General features: G+C 40.7%; 1 protein-coding gene across 1 annotated transcript in view; it reads right to left on the reverse strand.

Annotated features, from left to right (window-relative positions):
* myo10 (myosin X) overlaps positions 1–26,110 on the reverse strand; it is a 335,499-nt gene that overhangs the window by 121,039 nt on the left and 188,350 nt on the right. Inside the window, exons 16-20 of the mRNA XM_072575194.1 lie at positions 20,529–20,597; positions 19,172–19,254; positions 15,760–15,868; positions 12,087–12,167; positions 5,771–5,895 (exon numbers count right to left, since the gene is read on the reverse strand). Coding sequence (XP_072431295.1) covers positions 5,771–5,895; positions 12,087–12,167; positions 15,760–15,868; positions 19,172–19,254; positions 20,529–20,597 — 467 coding nt within the window. The remainder of the gene's footprint in view (positions 1–5,770; positions 5,896–12,086; positions 12,168–15,759; positions 15,869–19,171; positions 19,255–20,528; positions 20,598–26,110) is intronic.

Below are 26,110 nucleotides of genomic sequence, written 5' to 3' on the forward strand. Positions count from 1 at the left end.
TTCTTTTGCCAGTCACAAACCATCAAGGCATAAAAAAATCTCGAGGAAAAGCTTTTTAAAATTAGAATAACTTTGTATTAACACAGCTCCAGAAGTATGTACTCTTGAATGCCCTCTGCACCTGTTAATATTTTTCCAATATATACTCTTTGCAAAATGATGAGAGAGAACCACACAATTTTATGACTGAGAAGTTGTATTTGATAAAGGAGTTTATGGAAGCTAAGTTGATGAGTCTGTTCAAAATTCAGACTAAGTGTGCTTTGGAAGTCATGGGAATCAAAGGATTTGGGATAGGGAATGAATGTAACATTAATGTTTTGTTTAGCCATGATCCTTCAAAATACTTTCTTTTGCTACTTTATGTTCTTATTAGGATTTATTGAAAAAAAATTGCCTTATGCATAAAAGTTTAAAGCCTGCATTGTATGAAAACCTTGACTATATAATCTGATTAAAATGACATCACAGAAACATGTGTTATGATGCAGGGGGGTCATTCAGCCCATCATGTCTGCACTGGCTCTTGCAATAAAGATTGTCACCCTTTGCTTTGAATCATATCTTTGAATATCATTTTTATCAAAATCATCATTCAATACATTTTGAATGTCTCAATTGAACTTCTCTGCACAACAGTTCCAAGACACTGCAATCCATATCCTAAAAATACTTGCTGAGTCTAAAAGTAGCCTCTCATCTCGCATTTGCTTCTTTTACAAACCAATTGAAATCCGTGCTTTATTTTTGTGAGCGAGACCAGTTTCTGCTTATCTATTCTTTCTAGGCCCCTCATGATTTAGAAAATGACGATATCAGATCTCCTCTTAGTACTCTTCTCTCCATGGAGAACAGTCCTAACATCTTCAATGTTTCCTCATAATTGAAAATTCTCATCATTGGAAACATTCTCAAATTGGTTCTGCACTCTCTGCAATGTACTCACATTTTTCAATAACGTGGCACTCAGAACAAGTGTCTTATCCAAATTCAACACCACCTCCTTTTTCCTGTACTCAGTCCTGTTAATACAAACTGTGTGCTTTATCAATTGCTCTTTTAATGTGTCCAGCCACCTTCAGACATCTATATACACATATATATCCAGGTTCCCCCCGCTCCCACACCACATTTGTATTCCCAATTTTATATTTCTTTCAATGTTCTTCCTATCAAAAAGCATCACCCCACATTTTTCTGCGTGGAACTCCATTTGTCACAAATCTATGCACTCTATCAACCGGTCTATGTCTTTTTTGAATTCTACACGATCTTCCTTACAGTTTAGCTTTCTCAAGTTTTGCGTCCTTCACAAACTTTAAAATTATCCCCTGCTCACCAGAGATCATTAATATATAGCAGGAAAAGCAAGGCTCTCAAAATTGACCCAAAAATATCCATTCCCCATTGCTGTTTGCTGTCACTCAGTCAATTTTGTATCCATGTTCTTCCTGTACCTTTTAATCCAAGGCCTAGACCTTCTTTCACAAATGTTGTCTGGCATTGTCTCACATGTTTTCAGGAAGTCCACGAAGACATTAAATTGTTACTGTCGTTGAACCTTCAAAATCCATCGCCAGTTAGTTAAACTGGATTTCCCCTGGAGAAATCCATGCTGCTGCTTCCTAATCAATTTACCTTTTCCCGTGTGACTAATTCGATTCCAAATAACCGTTCTGGAAGCTTCCCAGAGAAGTACAACTAGCTAGTATTTAATTGCTGGGCTTAGCCGAAGAACTTTCTGAAAGAAGAGTGATATTTTTAAATTTTCCATCAACTAAACATACGGCTTTAGACATAGGAGCAAAAGGAGGTTATTCAACTTTTCAAATCTTCGCTGCCGTTCCACGAGATCAAGGCTGATCTGATAATCATTAACTGCACTTTCCCATTTCTCCATAACCATTGATTTTCTTAGTGATTAAGAAAAACTCTGCCCATCTCAGCCTTGCATATACTCAACTTCCCAGCAAGAACACTCCGGTGTTAAGTAACTCTACAGATTCACTATTTTGAACAGAAGAGAGTCCTCTTTATCGCAGTGTTAAAATGGATGGCTCCTTCCAGTTAGCATAAATCCACTCATCCAAGGTTCTCCTATAATCAAAACAACGTTCCATATCGACACTGTCAAACCCTCAGAGAATCTTGAATGTTTCATTACGTTTGCCTCTCCAAAGGTGCCAAGTGAATGACCCATCTCAACATCACATTTAGCTCATTTAATTAAAAATAAAATGTTAATGGGATAGGAGTGTCTCTGGTGAGACCAGTATTTATTACTCATCTCTTATTGTTCTGGAGGTGGTGGCAGCAAGCTGCTATCTCGAACTGCTGCAGTCCCTGTGGCCCAAGGGCACTCAGTACTGACAGGAAGTAGGATTCCAGGACTTGGTTCCAGTTATGGGGAAGGAGCAGCTATATAGTGCATCTCGGTGTGGCCTGGTGGTGACGGACCCATACCTTTATATTCTGGGTGTAAGAAGTGAAGCATATGGAAGATGCTGTTGACGTAGTCTTGGAGTAGGCTGATAATGGCTGACATTGTGTGTGTTGGTGGTGGACAGTCGTGAATGTCTCAGATATGGTGGTGCCTACCACAACAGATTGCTTTTTTCTGCATAGTGTCAATCTTCTTCAGTGTTGTTGAAATTGCATGCATCCAGGCAAGTGCAAAGTATTCTATCACACTCCTGATTGCTTCCTTGTAGATGGTGAACAGGCTTTGACAAATGAGGTGAGCTACTTACCACAGAATTCCCAGCCTTTGACCTGCTCTTATAGGCACAGTGTTAAATTTCTGGTCAATGGTAACTCACCCAAAGACCTTGATAGTAGGAGATTCACTGATGACAATGCCATTGAATATCAAGAAGGGATGGCTAGGTTCTTGCTGGATTGGCTATGGTCAATACATTCAGGAAAATTGTCCCCAACAACCCAAGCTTGTCTATGTCCAGATCATACTGCCTGCTAGCTCAGGCTGCTTCACTGTTTGGGGATTTGGGAACATTTTGCAACCATTTGCAAACATTCCCACTTCTGAACTTATGATTGAGTGAACGCTATTGATTGGGTAACCCTTCTCACCTGCACTACGGGTTACAGAAAAATAAATCTCAAAACTACCTTTACAAGGCCATTTAAGGTTGGACACTGACAAAAACTGCCAAGAAAACACAGGATATAGCAACAGCAATGAGCCAAGGACTGGGCCTCAGGTAGCATATACATAACATCATCAGGGGCTAAGCAGTGATCTGAGAGAGGGGCATGGATGGGATGGATAGCCAAGGTCCTTTTCCCAGGGTAGGGGATCCCACAACTGAAGGCATAGGTTTAAGGTGAGAAGGGAAAGATTTAAAGGGATCTAAGGGACATCATGTTCTTGCAGAGGATGGTGTGTGTATGGAAGTAACTGGCAGAGGGAGTGGTGGAAGCTGGTACAATTACAACATTTAAAGGACACCTGGATGGATATATGAACTGGAACCTAGGGACGGATATAGGCCAAGTGCAGGCAAATGGGACTAGATTAAATTAGGATATCTGGTCTGTGTGGACAAGTTGGACAGAAGGGCCTGCATGTCTCTATTAATCTTCATTGTATTAGACTTCATTATACAGCAAACAAAGAGGTTGATAATGAATTGCTTGCAACATGTTATCGATAGATGAGTCAAACAGGAGGCATGTGACAGATGGAATCTTATATCGAGAAGTGTGAGGTGATGGATTTTGACTGAAAAGAGTGAGGAGACAATACGGACTTATGGCCTAGCTGCAAAACTTTTCTCTCAAAGTTGCACTTGCAGGGCCTGTGCCTGGGGGGGAAACACGAACCTGGGAATGCGCACCCATCAATCTTCAAAGAACAATTACCAAAGTCTGAAAGATTGAGTGTCTAAAATGGTGTACAAAAGCAGAGAATTTGTATTGACTGTTTACTAAGCTCTGGTTAGGCCCTGACCTCACATGCAATTCTGGTCACCACACTTCAGGCTCTTGAGTGGGTGCAGAGGAGATTTTCCACAATTTCTATGGACGTGAGGGGTTTTTAGCTACAAGGTTATCTTGCAGAAGCTGGCATTTTTCTCCTTGGAGCAAAACAAGATTATGAGCAATGTTGTAGCAAACTTGCATATATTATTACAAAAAAGCTGTTCCCATTAACTGGTTGTACAAGTCTAAGGGAGACAAACTTCAAGGTTTTGGGCAAAAGTTACTTTTATGCAGCAAGTGATAGTGATCTGGAAATCACTGCCGATGAGAGAAATGAAATGAGATGAGATGAACAATTTCAAGAAAACATTGATTGGGTACTTGAGGGAAGCAAACTGCCAGAGTTAGGGAGATGTAGTGGGAGAAAAAGGAGGGGACTGTTAGACTGCTGCACAGAGCATCAGTCTTGTGTGGTTTGGTGAATTGTCTACTATACTCTACTGATGTTTTTAACTACTACTCAGATGTAACATGGAGCAGTGTGAATTAAACATATTTAACATTTTACAAGGAGAAATCCGATAGTTTTCCACAGTTATTCCAAAATTCCCAGGTGAAAACTGTACTTGCAAGCTGTGCGGAAGTGATGTTGTTGCTCTCCCAACTCCAAGTTAGAATGTTTAAGTTTGATTCCCAGGCCAGGGAATGTTGGCCATGGAAGATGGTCAGTAAATCCTTTGGAAGACCAAAGAGTTTGAATAGCCCAGTCTACACATAACAAAGGGTTTCAGCAGCAATTGAGCTGAGATGGGTGCAGTCAAGTGTTGCTGTGGAGCCTTAATGATGTTACCAACATGTGGTTGAAAACTCAACTCAGGATCAAACGTGATCACCAAGACCATGAACATATTGGCTTGATCTTCAGCTGTTTTCTGGGAGAATGGTGGAGTTTGGAGCGATGGACTGAAAACACTGGCTTCAGTCATTTCAGCAAATAAACTAACATTGTCCCTTCAGATGACACTGCTAAGGGTAACACTTAGCTGAGAAACAAGGGGCGGCCCAGGATAGATCTTTCCAAAGCATCAGATGTACAATGTGGGAACAGGAAGAGAAGACATTGCAAACGATTCACTGGTTACAGTGAGATGGATAACTACAAACCACGTGGAAAGCAACAATACATAGCTGGACAATAGTGGAGAGTTTGATTTTGTGGTCAACTGCATAAAAAAGTTGTATACAGGATTCCCCAATTACAGTGACCAATTCTATCTCTTAAGCAAGTCTTACATTCCTCCTATCAAACATAACTTCAGCTATCAGGTCCCCAACCTCTGGAATTTCCTGACGAAATCTCTCCACTTTTAGAGTTTTTTCTCTTCTTTCCGGACAGTCCTTTAAAATCTGCCTTTTTGACCAAATCTTAGTTAAGTCATCCCAATATCTGAATGTATATTGATTCAGAGATTCATAGAGTCATATAGCACAAAAACAAACCCTTCAATCCAAGTCGCCTGTGCTGATCAGGCATCCAAATCTGACCTGGTCCCATTTAGACAATAGACAATAGATGCAGGAGTAGGCCATTTGCCAGCATTTGGCCCATATCCCTCTAAACTCTCCTTATTCATCAACACATGCAGGTCTCTTTTAAATGTTGTAATTGTACCAGCCTGTCTGAAGTATTTTTTGTGAAATGCTTTGCTTAGTTCACTGGTAAACAAGTTACTTCGCTAAAGCTCATCTGAGAAAACTCCATATTGAATAAATTTCCAAAACACTGAAGTTGCAAGACTATTGTATACTCATGATCAACAAAGAACACCTTGCACAGAAGTCCTCGAACTGCCTCCGGATTGGAAATCCAGCTCGTCGTATTTTCACAGTTTCCAACATTCCTGAATATCTCAGCTGGTTTAGCACAATTGTTTGGTCAAACTGATCTGGCATCTGAATACAAAGAAAATCAGAGTAAAAGACATTAAACAAGTATTAAGCAGCACAAATTCATACAATCACACTGCAGCAATGGGAAATAATAATTGTTCATCATTCCCTTGTAATTTGAAGGTTGTCACCTAGGCAGCTCTATATCCCTTGTCAGCACACCCTTGATACCACCTGACTTCATCTTTTGTACCAGTCTATCATGAGGGATATTGTCCTTACTGAAGTCCACATGGACAACATCAACTGCTTTTCCCTCAATCATCTTTGTCATCTCCTCAAAAAACATGATCGAGTTAGTGAGGCACAACCTCCCCTGCACAAAACCATGCTGTCTATTGCTAATCTGTCCATTTGTTTCTAAACTCAATTGAAATGTTTAAAAAAAAGTGTATTAACTACTAATTAAATATTCCAATACGGTAACATAGCAGAAGCACAATGTTGGCAAAGGCAAATTCAGTAAAACAGATTGTCTCACATGCAAGCAGGAAGAGAATCCAGTTTTTAGCTGTAAAAGAGACAGAGGACTAAGGGCTTTCACATCCAGCTTCAAGACTCCAGTAACTGCAAAGAGCTAAAACTAAAAAAAATGGTCTTTCTGTGGTAGCTTAACTCCACCCAGTCAGGCTGTTTCTGTTGTTCCAACTTTTTGAAAGAAAACCACAGCCTCACAAGCTGTTTATATGATTGGCTTTGAGCAGACTGCTCTTCACCTCTGCATCAACCTTTCTCATAAAATAAAAAGGTCAAAATACACCTTTTAAAGCCATTGTATTATCACAGAAGATGAATCAGACTTGATTTTTCAGCTTGCAATTGAGTCATTATAATTGGCCTCATTGCTATTCTCTCAATGAGGACAAAGATGCAACTCATGAAGCTCCCTCCTCCTAACTGCTATGCAGCAATTCTTGCTGGAAGTTTACATGCACATTTGACAAGCCACAGAAAGCACAGTTTATTATGAGCACATTGTTGCTTACTTTATCATCTCAAACATGAAATAATAAACTGCCAGAGGACAGCAACTGCCATGGAATCTTATCATAGCATAAGTCACTGCCTTCGAGTGGAAAATGTTGGACAAGGAAAAGAATTTAAAAATCGGACATTCATTAAAAGTACTTAAAATTACAAAAAAATGCATGTTCTTCTGGGCCTGTTTCGCTTACCACATTGAAATAGCTATTTTAGAAATGTACCTTTGACCACTTGATAAAATTAACCTTTCACTGGTCATAAGTGTTACAAAAAGCTTTGCATACATGAAAGGAAAGTTTCATACACCATGTGCCAGTAACTTTTCAAATGGACTTTTACTTAATCCAGACATTGTACTACTATGGTGGCTCCCATAACAAATTAAAATAGAATTCATATTATGCTGTTCACTGTTAACAGAATACATATTATGCTATTTCCTAATCTAACAAAAGAGGGGAACAATCTTGTAATGAAGAAAGGATCTGACCAATGTATCAATGATATCAATCAATGACAAAGTATTTTTGTATATATTTATGATCTTATAGAAGTGAAAGTGGTTGAACATTGTGGAAACAGATATAAACAGTGTTGGAACTGCTGCACCATCACCAGATATTAACTTACACCAACTGACATTCTTTACATTGGAAAATAAAGGCAAGCAAGCTACAATTCTTCCCAGCTCCTACACGTCAACATACCAGCTTATTCAAACAAAGCCAAAGTTTCTCCTTATTTATATTAACATTGCTCTTTGTATGGCAGCAGCACACACATACCTTCACATTTGTGAAGTAGCAGCATTACAAATCAGCTCTAAAAGTCCCAAAGGGGCTGGTATTTCAGCTCCATCTGACTATATCACAGCTGGGCCATGTTTACTTAACTCCTTTTCCTGCCAAGAGGAAGTCAATGTAGCCTGGATCAAAGATAACCAAAGTGGCCTTTCCTAACAGGCTGTAATTGGGTTTGAATTGCACAAGCTTTAATTTAGACATTTAATTTCATGTGCCAAATGATTTCCTGACTTTTTAAAATAAAATGTGGTGCTGAGAGACAGCCTGGTGAGCTGAAGGTTTTACAGCTACTCCACACACACACATAATAAATCGACTCTTGTGATCTGTTGGAATTTCACGTCACCCAATGAAGCTATTGTCAAGACCTGCATAGTGGTCTCTTCCCAGTTTCTAAGGCAACACGAAAAACAGCAATTTAATTTGTATGATCAATGGCATTTCTGACACACAGAAGCCCTTTTGGTCACAGCTTTTGCTTCACTTGCGTTGCATCTTGAAAACTGAACAATCCTGCACTGTGAAATTAATTTAGGGAGCAAAAAGTTCAAAATTAAATTTAATTATAAAAGTGCAATTTTACCTTGGTAAAGTTTGTCTGGCTCTTCATTATATGAGCCTCAGCACCACAAAACTTAAGTCAAATGTCATTCTATTCTATTACATCATCTTGTTCATCATGAGCAGGGCTGACACATCAACAAAAGTCAAAAATGTAATACATATCGCAATACTATTCATCATCCAAAATATGTGCCAATTGTCAGTATCAGAGAACCAGTCACTTTGGCATTCTGCCATTTCCAAGAGTTTCTCAATTGCCTTATTGTAAATGGGCAGTTGTGGAATCCACCAATGAGGTCAAGGCTAGGTTACCCCAGATCCCTAAAACTTCTCGACCCTAATCGGAGGGACGAATAGTAAATTATTTCAAGTGATTTGTGAAGCATACTTTGACACTCAAAATAAGCAGATGCAGCCTCAACCTATTTTCTGCCTATCCCCACTACTCTTTGACATTTGTAAATTAAGAAGTAAAATTAGAAAAAAATCCATGTAATTCTTTCCTGAAAGTATTCAAAACTCTCCATTCAGTGCTGAGTGCATCACACACTCATGACCCCAGAAAATAATTATTTTTATCCTGACATTTTTTTTAAACTGTGTCCCTCAGCAAAAAGTTCAAGGAAAACATTTGATCAGCATTAACTCTATCAGGTCCCTTTTGTTTTATAATGTAACCTTCATTTTTCTGAATATCACTGGATATAGGTCCAACCTGCTCACACTTTCCTTATAACATCCTCACCCTAACATTCAGTTGAGTGCACCTTCCCTGAACTGCTCCAATCCACTTGTGTCTTTTATTAAGGAAGATGACCAAAACTGCTCATAGTACTCGAAATGTCATCTCTCATTGTGGCCTGACAATGGTAGCAAAGCATCCCTAACTTTATAATTCTGCTCCTCTTGCAATAAAAGGCAACATTCCATTTCCCTTCCAAATCACTAGCCGCATGCAATTTATTGTGATTCATGTTTCCTCTGTAACACAGAATTGTGCAATCTCTCCCTATGTAAACAATAAGCACCTTTTCTAATCTTCCTGCCAAGTGGACAATTTCACATTTGTCCACAGTAAACTCCAAAGTTTTTGCTACTTATCTGCCTATTATCAATCTCCCATCATTCGAATTCAATGCCTGATATTTTCTTAGATTAAACATTTTAAAAAGGACTAAGACACCAACTTAAAATGGCTGCATAGGTGAGCCAGCTCATGATACCATCAATAAACAAGAACTAGTCAAGAATTACTTTATCAAAAAGGCACTGAAACTCAGATTGGTATCCGCTGTTTGTTTGATAGACAAGTTACACAATGGAAATGAGAGAGTTTGTGAAATTTATCCAGCTTGAAAAATAAAAAGTTAGACCTGAGAAGAAACAAATGAACTGAGGTTCAAGCAACCATGTTTGGATAGAACAGAAAGAGAAAAAAAAAATTGATTTCTAACTGCAGGACTAGAAGAATCTTTTTCTCTCAGCCTCTCAAATGATGTCTCATGGGAAAGCCAGTTGGACAGACACAGTCATTGGGAACTCAAGGTGCCTGCAAAATTTTCTACTTAGAGTCATAGAGATGTACAGCATGGAAACAGACCCTTCAGTCCAACCTGTCTATGCCGACTAGTATTCCCAACCCAATCTCATCCCACCTGCCAGCACCCGGCCCATATCCCTCCAAATTCATATACCCATCCAAATGCCTTTTAAATATTGCAATTGTACCAGCTTCCTCCACTTCCTCTGACAGCTCATTCCATACACGTACCACCCTCTGCGTGAAAAAGTTGCCCCTTCGATCTCTTTTCTATCTTTCCCCTCTCACCCTGAACCCTCTGGTTCTGGACTCCCTGACCCTAGGGAAAAGACTTTGCCTATTTACCCTATCCATGCCCCTCATAATTTTGTAAACCTCTATAAGGTCACCCCTCAGCCTCCAACGCTCCAGGGAAAACAGCCCCAACCTGTTCAGCCTCTCCCTGTAGCTCAAATCCTGCAACCCTGGCAACATCCTTGTAAATCTTTTCTGAACCCTTTCAAGTTTCACAGCATCTTTCCGTTAGGAAGGAGACCAGAATTGCACGCAATATTCCAAAAGTGGTCTAACCAATGTCCTGTACAGCCGCAACATGACCTCCCAACTCCTGCACTCAATACTCTGACCAATAAAGGAAAGCATACCAAACTCCTCCTTCACTATCCTATCTACCTGCGACTCCACTTTCAAGGAGCTATGAACCTGCACGCCAAGGTCTTTTTGTTCAGCAACACTCCCTAGGACCTTACCATTAAGTGTATAAATCCTGCTAAGATTTGCTTTCCCAAAATACAGCACCTCGCATTTATTGGAATTCAACTCCATCTGGCAATTCTCAGCCCATTGGCCCATCTGGTCAAGATCCTGTTGTAATCTGAGGTAACCCTCTTCGCTGTCCACTACACCTCCAATTTTGGTGTCATCGGCAAACTTACTAACTGTACCTCTTATGCTTGCATCCAAATCATTTATGTAAATGACAAAAAGTAGAGGACCCAGCACCGATCCTTGTGGCACTCCACTGGTCACAGGCCTCCAGTCTGAAAAACAACCCTCCACCACCACCCTCTGTCTTCTACCTTTGAGCCAGTTCTGTATCCAAAGGGCTAGTTCTCCCTGTATTCCATGAGATCTAACCTTGCTAATCAGTCTCCCATGGGGAACCTTGTTGAATGCCTTACTGAAGTCCATATAGATTTCATCTACTGCTCTGCCCTAATCAATCCTCTTTGTTACTTCTTCAAAAAACTCAATCAAGTTTGTGGGACATGATTTCCCACACACAAAGCCATGTTGACTATCCCAAATCAGTCTTTGCCTTTCCAAATACATGTACATCCTGTCCCTCAGGATTCTCTCCAACAACTTGCCCACCACTGAGGTCAGGCTCACCGGTCTATAGTTCCCTGGCTAGTCCTTACCACCCTTCTTAAACAGTGGCACCACATTTGCCAACCTCCAGTCTTCCGGCATGTCATCTGTGACTATCGGCAATACAAATATCTGAGGCTAAAAGACATCAATTAAACAACTGTTGTCTCAGGTTAAAACCTAGTGCCTCAAGGCTCTAAGGACTTTTAAACTTGATTATTTTACTTGCCTTTTACTCAGCATCATTGTCTTTAAAGCTGTGTTTGTGTGTGCTTTTGAAGTTGTTTCTTTAGTTTTCGCTCTTCCTGTCACTCTAGAAAGTCTTGTAACTTGCTCTTCATTTTTGTGATGCTGGTGAACTAACATACTTGGTTTTCACTGAAGTGAGACTTGCCAAGTACGAAAAAGGAATAAAATCTTTGTTGCTGCCAACCAAAGGGAATTTAAAAACAGCGGAGTCACCTCACCCTAAATTATCCTGCTTTTGGACACAGATTTCTTTGTTAGGTAAGGACTTATGAATGGTCAGAGAAACAGCACAATGATGAGTGGATACCCAAAAGGAACTCTACAGCGATGGCCTGAAGATCGGAGAATTGATATGCAACAACCACAATAATCTTTGCTTTGCTTTGTTTGAGTCCACTCAGGGGAGAACTACCCCTCAGGATTCCCATTGACTTGAATTTTGCTAAAGTTCCATGATGACTCACCTGGTCTAATGCTGCCTCGATGTCAAGGGACATTAGCTTAGCTGATCCTGGCTCATTTTATAAATGGCCATACAACAGATTGAGTAGTGAGCGAGTATTGTTATTTCTGATGAACGTATATTGCTTTAAGCATTTCGCGCAAACCATTAGCAGTTACAATACCTGTGTGAATGTCAGTATCTCAAATCTTAATTGGGATGAAATTCAGTTTTAGTCTACCTTCTGATCATTTGGTTTGATGCATCGGACGAAGAATGGATTTGATGTACTTAATGTTGCCATTAACGAATGAAGGGAATTCTGAAAAAGTTGGAACAAAAGCTAATTATCACCTTCAACGTAATCATTTTATCCTGCAGATTTCACAAAGTCCATCTTTAAACACACCTCAAGTTCTCCTTTGTATTTCCTTAAAAAATAATACTCTAAGATACCTTTCTGAATTTGTACTAAAATTTGTTTCCTGCAAAATAATAAACTGCTGCACAGCGAAATTGATTTTAATGCTGAGACAGAAACATGACAAAATATGTAGCTAGCTCATCAGAGACTGCTAAATAGGTGGTTTGGTCAATTTGAATGACTGGCCTAATGAACAACCTTAAGACCATCTCCAGTGATAAAACTGACCCAAGCCGACTTAATGTTTGACAGTGTGTTAACTAGCAAGGGAGAGGGCTTGCTGAGGCCGTGAGCAGCAGTCTCTGGATGACTAATCCAGAAATGTCATTAACATGCCACAGTCTTCACTTTCTCTTTCTCATTAGTAACATCATCTTTCGTAAAGGGACAGAAGCACCGCCATTTTTCACTCTATAGCCTATACTGTAGTAATTGATAAAAATAATACATTTTGCAGTCATATCCAGATGCCTACTTACTAAGTGTCTTGGAACTACAGGTTTCATTAAGATAAACGACAAATCTTTTCTCACTCTGTCATAGGGGGGCCAGCTGGAACTGTAAAGATTTCTCAGGTCACCAAGGTGGTGGATTTGGTGATGTGAAGCAGCCATGGAAATGAAAATATCACGTCTCACACAACTGCAAAACTGAAGTCCAGAATTTCAAGCACTCATTAAGTTTTATGAAATCTGGGTTTGCCTTATTGAAGGGCAAAACTCTGCCTGTTCACTGATAAGCCAATGGTGGACAAGGAGGTGAAGAATGTCTATCAAAGCATTAATCTAGGGTCAGTCAGAACAATATTGTAATATAGTCTCAGTGAGTGAATAAATAAATAAAATGAGCCAATTCAGAGCCCACAAATCTGACTGCATATGGTGCCCATGAACAGAACCATTTATTGCTAAATGTACAAAAAAAATCAGATTTTGTGAAGGTGAGGAGACCCAGGTAGTGTTTTGGGGTCTGAGGTTCAACTCTCACCATAGTGGAATTTTAACTCAATAAACAAATCTGGAATTAAGATGACCATGAAACCATTGTCAATTGTTGAGCAAAAACCCACTGTCCTTACCTGGTCTGACCAATACATTTCTCCCAAAGCACAGCAACATGGCTGACTCTTTATTTCCTCTGGCCCGAGGTGTATTCTTCACAGCTGTTTCTAATAAGGAACGCTGTTCAAATCCCTTCAAACCTGTGTGTTGTACTAAGGAGGCAAGTCTTGGCCATAGTGCATTCCCCATTATTACTTCCCTCCAGTTTTCTGTGCAATTAGATATGGCCAAATATTCCATCCTCCACCATGCTCGGACATAACTATAGACGCTGCGTGAACTTTTGTTTCATGTTGTACAAGTACATTGACAGACACCTAAACTGTACCATTCCACCATTGCCCCAAATCCCTACAATGCCTCAGCATTTACACCATATTCGTCACTAATTCCTCCCTTCCACTGTAGAAACATAGAATTTTACAGTCGAGAAAGAGGCAATTTGATCTATTGTGTCTGTATGGGTCAACGTAAGAGCTACCCAGCTGGTCTCACTCTCCAGCCCCTTCTCTGTACCCCTCTAACGTTCTCATTTTCAAATATATATCCCAGCTCTCTTTGGAAATCACTGATAGAATCCACCTCCAGGTGTATATTTACTTTATCCTGTATGATGGTCTTCACCAGTTTTCCCACTATAGATGTGAAGCCACAGGTCTGTAGTTTCTTGAGTAATCCTTTGTCACATTTGAGTCCTCCAGTCTCTTGGGACTGATCTGGTGTTCAGACAGGTCCGGAAAATTTCTGTCAACAGATCCTACAACTTGATCCCTTAACTGTCTCAGCAATCCCACTTGTGCCTGGCAATTTCTCTACCTGGACTGCTAATAGCCTTTTAGCAATTCTTTATCTATCATTGTACTATTCAATTGCTCAACACCCATGTTCTTAAGCAGCCATTGTTACCCTCTCCTAATTTGGCAAATACAGAAGCAAAATAATCATTTTGTACCTCTGCGAAATGCTTCACATCAAACAACAGCTCATCCTGCTTGTTCCTTAAGAGCCCCACTCTATCTTTGACTAATCTTTTATGATTAATATGTTTGAAGAATGTTTTATTATTTGTTTCAGCGCAGTCCGCCATCCTTTCCTCAAGCTTCCTCTCCCTTCCTTATTCCAGCCTGAACCTCTCCTCTGCATTTGAGATATTCTTCCTGCTTGTTATTGCTATTATCTCCCATTATTTATTACATGTCTCCTTTTACTTTCTCATTGATATCCTTAGTCAGCCAAAGTAGTCTAGCTTTGGACACCCCGTACTTATTTCTCATTGGGATGTACCGAGTTTTCATCCTATTCACCTCCCTTTTGAAATTCTCCATTCTCTGTCTTGGTTTAAAACTGACTGTTAACTGTTTCAGGTATCATGTACTCTGTATTTTGGTTCTTCATGTTCTTAACCTTCTTTTCCAAGGAACCCTGGTTTTGTTCTCTATTTCGCCTTTCAGAAATTACTAACCTCAACCTGAAATATCATTTTTGTAAAGATCACCACTACAGGTTTCCCTATCAGTTTCAAGCTCCATTTTATTGTGGCGACATCTTGCTCAGGTTAGATTCCCTCTCGTGTAAGTATGGGTGAGGCCATATGAGGGAAAGATCTTGCTAACTGTGGAAATAGTTGATCTTCCAAATGTAATCAAATATTGTCTTGTCTTGAGTTACCTCATTCTGTTTTGAGAGAGGACGGAAGAGTATATTTTCCTAACCCACTAAAATTAAAACTAAGAACACAAGGGTACCACACTGTATAAAAAAATTTTGACTAACCCTACTGAACCAGACCATCAACCTGAACATATAATATTATCTATCACTCTAACCAGGCAGACATTCATATGCTCCCTTGAAACGGTTTCAGATCAAGTGGAATAGAAGTTGCAGAAGGAACATGAATGATTTAGTATTCCAGCTACAATAAACAGAAAACAGATACTGTAGAAACCTCTACTGATCTATGTCTGCCTTTACTCTTAAGCATTAAATGAATTTTGTTTTCATTGTACTTTCTTGGGATATGGTTATTGCTGTCAAAAACCAGCATTTATTGCCCACCCACAGCTGCATTTGAACTGAATGACTTTCTAGGTCATTTCAAAGAACATTTAAGGACCAAATGTAGTCTGGAGTCATGCCAGACTATGTAAGGTTTGCAAATTTCATTCTCTAATGGAGCCAGATGGGTTTTTGTGATTGTGAAAGGTTCATGGTCATATTCACTGTTGCACCTTTATAATTCTAAATGATTAAGTGAATTTAAATTCCACCACCTTGGGTCACTGGATTTCCGTTCTACTGACATGATCACAGTAATGACAGGCTCGCACTAGTAATTGCCAATGATTCATAAGAATAAATGAGTAACTCTATCTGCTATCAAAAACAAATTATAAAACACTAGCCATTCAAACAGAAATAATGCTGACCTTGAACTGAGAGCTTACAGTTGGCTTCTGATGTTTAGTTCCAGATTTAAATGTGTCTTCATTGATCTTGCTTGATGCATGCTCAAATAAGTCATAGATGAAATCCAACCTAAAATAATGTCAATGTCAATGTCTAGGAATACATATACTTTAATCTGATTGGTTAGGATGACCACTGCTTACAATTACCCCGTTCTGAATGGAAAGCAGAATCTGCTCATCGGAACAGCTTTATAAAATTTTTGCTTCCACTATTTGTTCATGTCACATGGAATTCTGATGGAAAAAGTTTTGATCCAAAGATAAAAATGATATGAAAAGTTTTATCGACAGAATTTTTAAACGAATGGAAACTTATGTTGCATTATAAAAGTTAAGATGTCACAGGAGACAAAATCCAGTGACACTCTAATCAAAAACATAAATGGCATATTGATAAATAAAAACCTGAGTGGTAGCACAGAATGGTTGCAAATACACTGCAAAAACCAAGTTGAGAATTTGGTGCAGTGGAATTGTGCAAAATGGAAATGAAATATTATTTTTATCTTGCATTTAATATGGTTTTGAGAATATTAGGGACAGCAAGTTAATTTATTTGCACCATTTTCAGTGCAAGTGATTTGTCAAAAAATAATTTTATAATAAATTAAACTAAAAATATAATTTGCATTAAGATGAAACAAAGGGGATACCACATCTCACCTGTAGGTACATGGAAAATGTGCCTGGATTAAATTATCTGGTGTTTCAAGCATCTTACCAAAACCTATGCCAGGCCTCTGTGCAGCCAAGGTTCTTCATTGTCCTTGTCCTAGTTCACCTATTCCTCTGACTTGGTCAAAATCCTGGGACTCCCTCCTTCCCTCAGGGCATTGAGATTCTACCTACATTAAAGGCACTGCAGCAATTCAAGAATACAGGAAACCCACATTCCATAACTGGGAAGAGGAGACTAGAGCCTCAAGGAGGGCCATGTTTTGGACAATGCAGCTGACTACTACAATGTGCTTGCAAATCCAGGCACATGTCTAAATGTGTTTGTCAGTAGTCCTAATGATCAGCTTTCGTGGCTCTGGTTTGAGGTTAGAGAGAGAGATCAGAAGCCATCCCTTCTAAGGAATAGCACTGGACAAGCACTCATCCATGGAATTTGAAGGGAGAATGAGGAGTTGCAAAACCTTGAATCGCCAGCAATGTTCCATCTAAGCCCATGCAGCATCGTGAGTTCAATGCTTGCTGACATGCATGTAGAAGCAGCTGCCCTATGTGGACTCAGAACTCTATGAAGCAGGAGAAGCTATTACAGGGAATGTAACTGCCAGAGAATGAAGAGGCAACTATCAATAAAGTAAGAGTACACATGCAGGAATTTCTTGCAATGGCTGCAAACCATGTGAATGCTGAAGGACTACAATTCATCTCTCATAACAAATTCAACTAGCAGCTCACTCAATGCATTGACGATGCTCTGCACCTGGAGGAATCCAGTAATTGTGACAAAATATTTTTATATTTTGTGCCTATGAGATAATTGAATATACCTCTTAACTCGATGGAATAGGTAATCAGTGTTCCGAGAGTTGTAATGGTGTGCAGCAACTTCCAAGATGCCAGGAGAGTATTGGAACTGACCGGGGTTATAGTAGTTCAAGGCCACAGCAAGTGACTTTGATGGCTACTGACAGAGTACAGGGAGCAAAACTGTAAGGGACAAAGTCCTTCACGTATGACAACACAAATCTCAGTGACCATCTATCTGGAGTGCCACAATCTTTCGTGGTACTAGTTCCTCGATATGTTCAGGAAGCTCTGTCTTCAGAGTTAGATCCTATGTTGGGAATTTCCTCCTTTGCCTATCTAAAGAGGTTCTACGTCGTGGTCTGGGCTCTGCACCTCATGAAGATAGTGATCCTCATTGCCACTAGACCCAAAATCAGAGTCGTATTTGCATCATCAACTGTTGCCTTCCTTCTACTCAGATCCAAACCTCCAACTTGGCACCACCCCCTTGACCTGCCCCACGTGGACATTTTTCTTCCCCCTCCACCCCATAATCACCATACACCTGCGCCCGCCTATCACCTTCCTATCTACCTTCCCCCCCCAACCTCACCTTCTAATCATCTCTCGGTCCCTTCCCCGCACCATATTTCTGATGAAGGGCTTATGCCTGAAATGCTAATTCTCCTGCTCCTCGGATGCTGTCTGACGTGCTTTTCCAGGACCATAGTTGGACTAGAATTCCTATAATGTCAAGGAACTTTATTCTCTTAATATAGAATCCCTACAGTGTGGAAGCATGCCATTTGGCTCATGGAAACCACACTACCCCTCTGCTCAGTGTCCCACCCATACCCCACCCTCCTACTCTATCCTTGTAACCCTGCATTTCCCCTAGCTAATCCACCTACACATCTCTGGACGCTATGGACAATTTAGCATGGGCAATCCACCTAACCTGTATAACTCTGGACTGTGGGAGGAAACCAGGAGCACCCAAAGGACATCCACACAGACAGGGAGAGAATGTACAAACTCCACACACAGTTGCCTGACTCTGACGCTGTGAAGCAGCAGTGCTAATCACTTAGCCACCGTGCTGCCAACTTCTCCTATACCTCCATATTGCCAGGAGGGTTTTCACTCTCTGCACTGTCTGGATGTGTACAGAGCAGTTGTCCAGTAATATGTGCACACTAGATACCAACCTTGTGCCAATGTCTGAGTGCCTCCATCAACCATGTGCATGTGTATGTGTCTGGGCCCATTGTAGTGATGAAGAGCTCCTCACAATTTGTGTCTCCATCAATCTTGTCTCCTTCTGACTCAAAGTGAAATAACAGGCCTGGTTCTCTCACAACATCCACCTGTCCAGCCCACCAAAATCTCAAACCAGCAATGAACTGCAAGTTATGTCATGATTGGTTATGATTTGGAATGCATTTCCTGACAAACGATGATTCAGTTGTGGCTTTCAAAAACAAACTGCATAGTACCAGAAATGAAAACAACTGTAGGAGTCGTTCAGGCCAATCATGGATTATTCTTGCAGAAAACCAGCAGTCTTGACAGACCAAACAGCGACCTGTGCTGCAATATATCTTACTCACACAGAATGCAAATGAAACTGTCCATTAGCAAACTCTCTCACTGTGGTTTAGTTCAGTCGGAAATTAAAACCGTTTTCGAACGTGGCTACAATTACGGCAATTTCTACGAATGCAACATAAGAAAAAAATGCACGAGATGAGGTTCAGTATATTTTTCCATTGCGCTCTCTCCATGCACCCCATTCCGCTCCACACTGTTGCACCAAAATCACTTGGTTGAAGTTCAGCATATTCTCCTCCCTCCTCCTACCCCAATAGACAAATTAAATTTGAAAATATACTTGATTCAAAGTTGGTACCTGCTTTCACATAAGAGGTTCAGCACATCACATCTGAATGTATCTCTGTTCTTCTCCAGAATTCCCTTTACATGATATAAAACCTTAGGATAGAAAAGGACAGTCTGTTTATAACCACAAAATAAAATAAAAATTAATACAACAAAGCTATTAAGAGAATTGTGAAGCTTCTAGTTACAAGTTAGCCAGGAAAGACCTAAAAAGAGAGAGCTAAGAGGACCCAGTAGGGGACATGAGAAGTCACTGGCAGATAGGATCAAGGAAAACCCTAAAGCTTTCTATAGGTATATCAGGAATAAAAGAATGACTAGAGTAAGATCAGGGCCAACCAAGGATAGTAGTGGGAAGTTGTGCATGGAGTCGGAAGAGATTGGGGAAGCATTAAATGAACATTTCTCCTCAGTATTCACATGGGAAAAAGACAATGTCATCGAGGAGAATACTGAGATACAGCTACTAGACTAGACGGGATTGAGATTCACAAGGAGAACATGTCAGCAAATCTGGAAAGTGTGAAAATAGATAAGTCTGCTGGGCCGGATGAGATTTATCCTAGAATTCTCTGAGAAGCCTAAGAGGAGCCTTTGACTTTAACCTTTATGTCATCATTGTCTACAGGAATAGTTTCAAATGTTGTCCCCTTGTTCAAGGAGGGGAGTAGAGACAACCCAGGTAATGATAGACCAGTGAGAGCCTTACGTCGGTTGTGGGTAAAGTGTTAGAAAAGGTTAAAGGGATAGGATTTATAATCACCTGGACAGCAATAAGTTGATTAGGGATAATCGACACGATTTTGTGAAGGATTGATTGTGCCTCACAAACTTTATTAAGTTCTTTGAGAAGCTGACCAAACAGGTGTCAAAAGGTCTAATGAGGAAAGGCTCAGGGACTTGAGGCTGTTTTCATTAGAGAGAAGGTGGTTAACAGGTGTCTTAATTGAGACATATAAGATAATCAGAGGCTTCTATAGGTTGGAAATTGAGAGCCTTTTTCCTCAGGTGGTGATAGCTAGCACGAGGGGACATAGCTATAAACTAAGGGGTGACAGATACTGGACAGAGGTCATGGATAGTTTCTTTAATCAGAGTAGTCGAGGTGTGAAGTGCATTCAACAGTAGTAGACTCACCAAATTTAAGGGCATTTAAATGATCATTGGATAAACATATGGATGAAAATGGAGTAGTTTAGGATAGACAGACTTCAGATTGGTACCACAGGTTGGCGCAATATTGAGGGCCAAGGAGCCTGTATTGCGCTGTAATGTTCTGTATTCTCTCAGTCAATTATTAGTAATCACATTAAAACACTGTTGAAATAAGTGAAAATGAAATTAGATGAGATAAAGCGTATATATACCTCACCAGCATAGTGTTTCACTCCAAAATAATGGTCAAGGACTCTGGGTTTCACATAAAAGGGATTTTTCTAGGGAAAAAAAAGCAACATAATTAAGTTACTAATGGAAAAGTCAGAGAGAAGAATACACTGCAGTTTAAGATCAGAGAGGCAGAAAAAGTCAATGAGCCATCACCACAGGGCAGTACGGTGGCTGTGGTTAACACTGCTGCCTCATAGCACCAGGGACCCGGTTCGATTCTAGCCTCAGGAGACTGTCTGGTTGCAGATTCTCCCCATGTCTGCCATGGATTTCCTCCGGGAACTCTGGTTTCCTCCCACAACCCAAAGATTTGCAGGTTAGGTGAATCGTCCATGCTAAATTCCCCATCACGTTTAGGGATGTGTAGGTCAGGTGCATTATTTAGGGGTTAATATAGAGTATGTAGAAATGGCGAATGGGTCTGGTTGGGTGACTGTTCGGAGGGTTGAGCCGTAGGGCCTGTTTCCATACAGTAGGGATTCTAGGATCAGGGAGTCCACGAGAAACTGCACGAATCCCTGGGACACTGTGCACAAATTATTTAAATTTATTCATTTGTAGGATGTGGGTATCATTGGTTGGCTGGCATTTATTGCCCATCTCTAGGTGCCCTTGAGAAAGTGGTGATGAACTGCCTTTTTGAACTGCTGCAGGGCAGTTTGTTGTGGGTTGACCCAAAATACCATCGGAGAGGGAATTCTAGGATTTTGACCCAGTGACAGTGAAGGAACAGTGACATATTCCCAAGTCAGGATGGTGAATGGCTTGGCGGGCTACTTGAAGATGTAGCTCATGTATCTGCTGCCCTTGTCCTTCAAGATGGAAGTGGCTGCAGGTTTTGAAGAAGCTGTTTGAGGATCTTTGGTGAATTTCTTGTAGATAATACACACTGCTGCTAAAGTGTCTGTCGCGGAGCAAGTGGATGTTTGCGGATGTGGTGACAATCAAGCAGACTGCTTTGTCCTGAATGATGTCAGGCTTCTGGAGTGTTGTGGGGGCTGCATCCATCCAGGCAAGTGAAGAGTATACCATCACATTCCTGGCTTGTGCCTTACAGATGATGGACAGGCTTTGGGGAGTTACTCACAACAGTATTCCTAGTTCTGACCTGCCCCCTGTAGCCACTGTGTTTATGTGGTGAGTCCAGGTAATTTTTCTGGTTGATAGTAACCCTCAGGATGCTAACAGTAGGGGATTCATTGTTGGTAACACTATTGAATGTTGAGGAGTGGTGGTCACGTGGTCTATTATTGGCGATAGTCTAGAGATGGCACAGTGGCTCAGTGGTTAGCACTGATACCTCACTGTACCAGGGACCTGGGTATGATTCCAGCCTCGGGTGACTGTCTGTGTGGAGCTTGTACAATCTCCCCATGTCTGCATGGGTTTCTGCCTGGTGCTCTGGTTCCCTCCCATGGTCCAATGATGAGCAAGTTAGGCGAATTGGCCGTGCTAAATTGTCCACAGTGTCCATTGACGTATAAATGAGATGGATTAGCCATGGTGAATGCAACGTTACAGGGATAGAGGAGGGGTGCTGGGATGCTCTTCAGAGGGTCAGTGTGGACTCGGTGGGCCAAGTGACATGCTTCCACACTATAGGGTTTTCTATGATAGTGATAGTTATGTGGAACAAATGTTGTTGCCACTTGCCAGATCAAGCTTGGAAATTGTCCACATCTTATTACATTTGAACATGGACTGCTTCAGTATCTGTGAAGTCACGAATGGTGCTGAACCCTGTGCAATCATCAGTGAACATCCACTCTTTACGACAGAGGGAATGTCATTCATGAAGCAGCTGAGGACGTTTGGGCTATGGACACTTCCCCAAAGAGTTCTCGCAGCTGAGATGACTGACTTCCAAAAACCATAACCATCTTCCTATGTGCAAGGCATGACAGCAACCAGTAGACAGTTATCCCTGATACCTACTGATTCCAGTTTTGCTCGGGCTTATTGATGCCACACTCACCAAATGCAGCTTTGATATCAAAGTCTGTCACTCTCAGTTCATCATTTGAAAAAACTGGTTCTTCAAGACAGTGCAGTCAGACCAAGTCTGTGGCACCACGAATAGCTCATATGTAGAAGATGGGAAGCAGCAGCAGCAGACCTGACAGATGATTCATTAGTTAGGCCAACAGACAGATGCTTCCATAGTTGTAGGTGTGACTCCAGGTTGGATGGTACCAGGATTAAGGATAGCACAGTGTAGCTGCAGGCCACTTGCCCCAGGAGAGGGTAAACTGCCACAAGTTGTGATCAACATAGGTACCATGTGTAGGAAGAAAAATGTTTTCCTGAAATCAGAAGTTAGGGAGCTAGACACAATGTGTGCGCAAATATACGCGGATGTGAAAAATATCTACAATAATCATCTCCAGAATACTCCCAGTGCCACATGTAAGTAGATACAGAAATAGAGGGAGAAGGGAGATGAATGAGACACTGCAAAGATAGTGCAGGTTTGTTTTAATTTTCTAGAATACTGGGAAAGATGGCAGCTGTACAAGAGATATTTGGTTTGCATTGAGCAGAATGAGGACTGAGTTCCTTGTTTTGCTCATGCATTTGGGAGGACTATAAACCAACTTGGTAGGAATTTGGGAACCAAGGTGAGAGAGGAATACCAAGGTTCACAAATACAAAGTCAATAGTCAAAGGTAGAGTATTGAATTCTGTGACAGGGTTACTATGAGGACAAGATGTTCAAAAATAATAGGAAAGGTGGTGGGGTGGCAGCAATAGTTAAGGATAGCGTTGTTGTGCTGGAGAAAGACAATGGCCTGGAGGGTTCAAGATCAGATTCAACCTGGCTAGAAGGGTGCAATTACATTGTAATCTATCACCACCAAATAGTGGGAAGGAGGCAGGTGACAAATCCACAGGGAAAGAGACAAACATCAACTTTAACACAGTGTTATAATTGGGGACGTCACCCAAATATAGACTGGCACAGCAAAAGCATTACACACAGAGAGCAAACGTTCCTAGTTTGCGTATAGGAGAATTACTTACAGTAGTATATGTCTAATCCAATTAGAAGGCATGCACTGTTGGACCTGGTTCGTGGAAATGAGGTGGGTGAATTAGATCAAGTGTCAGTGAGAGATCATTTATTTGACAGTGATCATCGTTTCATTAGGTTCAGGATGATATTGGAAAAGATCGACAGGCAATCCGGAATAAGAATAATTAAATGGGGGTAAGGGATGAGCCCACGTCAATGGAGCCAAATAGAACTGATTTTGATTAGATTCCCTACAGTGTGGAAACTGGCCTTTCAGCACAACAGGTCTACACCAACCATCTGACTCATTTCCCTACATTTTACCCCTGACCCATGCACCTAACACCATAGGCAATTTAGCATGGCCAATTCCCCTAACTTGCACATCTTTAGACTGTGGGAGGAAACTGCAGCACCCCAAAGAAGGCTGCGCAGACACAGGGAGAATGTGTAAATTCCACACAGACAGTCGTCCAAGGCTGTGAGGCAATAGTGCTAACCATTGAGCCACCGTGCTGCCCCACAGGGCCAGACAGATCGAAACAAATGGCTTATCATAAAAACAATAACCTAACTTCAAAACGTTGGTTTGGTATATATTGCTTAAAAGGGAAAGGTAGATTACACAAATTCAGAGCTCCTTGGATAACAGGAAGGTAGAAATCAAGGTATAAATGAAAATTGTGCTTATGACAGGTTTTTGGTAGAACATACCTCCAGAACCAACAGAAATGCACAAGTTTCAGAGAGGAGGCAAAAGCGGGATGGCTTGAGAAAGGATTGACGGCCAACATAAAGGGGAGTTCTAAAGTCTTCCATAGACACATCAATAGTAAATGGATTTCAAAAGGAGATGCAAGGCCAATTAGGGACGAAAAGGGAATGCACGCAAAAAGCATGGTTGAGGTGTTAAATGAATATTCCACATCTGTATTTATTAAGGCCAAGCCACGGTGACAGAAGAGGAAACTCTGAAGGGTTTGGAATTGATAAAGAAGAAACTTTGGAAAGGCTATCCATGTTTAAAGTTGACAAGATAATGGGATTGGATGAGATGCAGCCAAGGATATTGGAGGAGGAAGTGAGAGTAAATTGGAGCAGTACTGGCAATAAACAATTTGTCCGAGATTTAGGAGAGATACCAGAGGATTTGTTAAATTGCAGACATCATGCCCATTCTCAAACAAGATTGTAACACTAAGTTCAATAATTACATACTCACCAATCTAATTTCAGTGACAAGGAACCTTTTAGAAACAATTATGTGAGGTAGAATTAGTTGAAAAGTTGGGTTGTTTAGGAAGAGCAAACATGGATTTCTAAAGTAGGATGGTATTTTACTAAGTAGCAGGACTTTTTGAAAGAGTCAATGAAGGTAATGTGGTGTACCTGGACTTTCGAGAGATTTCATATAGTGTCATACAATGCCCTCAAGAGGAAAACTATAGCTAATGGAACACAAAAGGACAGTAGCGCTATAGATACAAAACTGCTTGAGTAACAGGCAACAAAGAGGAATGCTCAATGGATACTTTTTGGGCTGGACAAAGCTTTTCTAGGGGTCAATCCTGCAATACTTGCTGTTCCTGACGTACAGGGACAATTCCAAATTTTGTGAACAATTAAGAAAATTAGAAGTACTGTAAATTGAGAGAAGGACAGTGTCGAACTTTAAAAGGTCACAGATAACTTGCTGAGGAGACAGATAGACTCCTCAGCATGCTCAATGTGAAGTACAAGGACACGCATTTTGGTTAAAAAGACACTAAGTAAGATGAACAGTACTTAAGGAGATGCAGAAGAGAGGATTAGATATATTGATGCATAGGTCACTGAAGTTGTCAGGACAGGAAGAGGATGTGATGAACTTATACAAGATGCTTGTTAGACCTCAGCTGCAATACTGTGTACAGTTCTAGATGCCACACCCTAGAAAGGTTAGGAAAGCATCAGAAAGAGTGGAGGGACAGTTTATAAAAATGCCTCCAGTGATAAAAAATTTCAATTAGGAGGTTTGATTAGAGAGCTTGGGTCTGTAGCTCCCGAAAAGGTAGCGGATAAGAGGAAACAACACAGAATTTTCAAATTTATGAGGGGTCTGGATTAGGTAGATACAGAAAAACTGATCCCAATCACAAAAGGATCGAGGAGAGGGAACATATTTAAAGTGAATTGAATTTCAGAGAATTGCCAACATTATAAACAAGTAAAGCACTTCAATTATCCCGTTACAAACTGGAATACTGGTCACTAAAAAGGGACATAGAGCGTCAAGTTTTCCTGGATTGTATTAAGCAGAGTTTTCTACAACAGTATGCGCCCAGTCCAACAAGGAGGGATGACCCTTGGAAATGAGCTCGGCCAAATGGGGAGGATCATTTAGGAGACTGTGATCAATGTATCAGGTTGGTACTGGAGAATCCCAAGCAAGAAAAAACAATTTTTACTAAACTGACTTCAATGGGGCTTGAAGCAGGACCGATTGGTCTAAGAGGCTGGCAGGAAGATCAGTAATTGAACAACATGCCACCTTTGAAGATCAGACAG

The sequence above is a fragment of the Chiloscyllium punctatum genome, chromosome 8 (assembly GCF_047496795.1).
Source record: "Chiloscyllium punctatum isolate Juve2018m chromosome 8, sChiPun1.3, whole genome shotgun sequence".
Classification (NCBI taxonomy): Eukaryota; Metazoa; Chordata; class Chondrichthyes; order Orectolobiformes; family Hemiscylliidae; genus Chiloscyllium; species Chiloscyllium punctatum.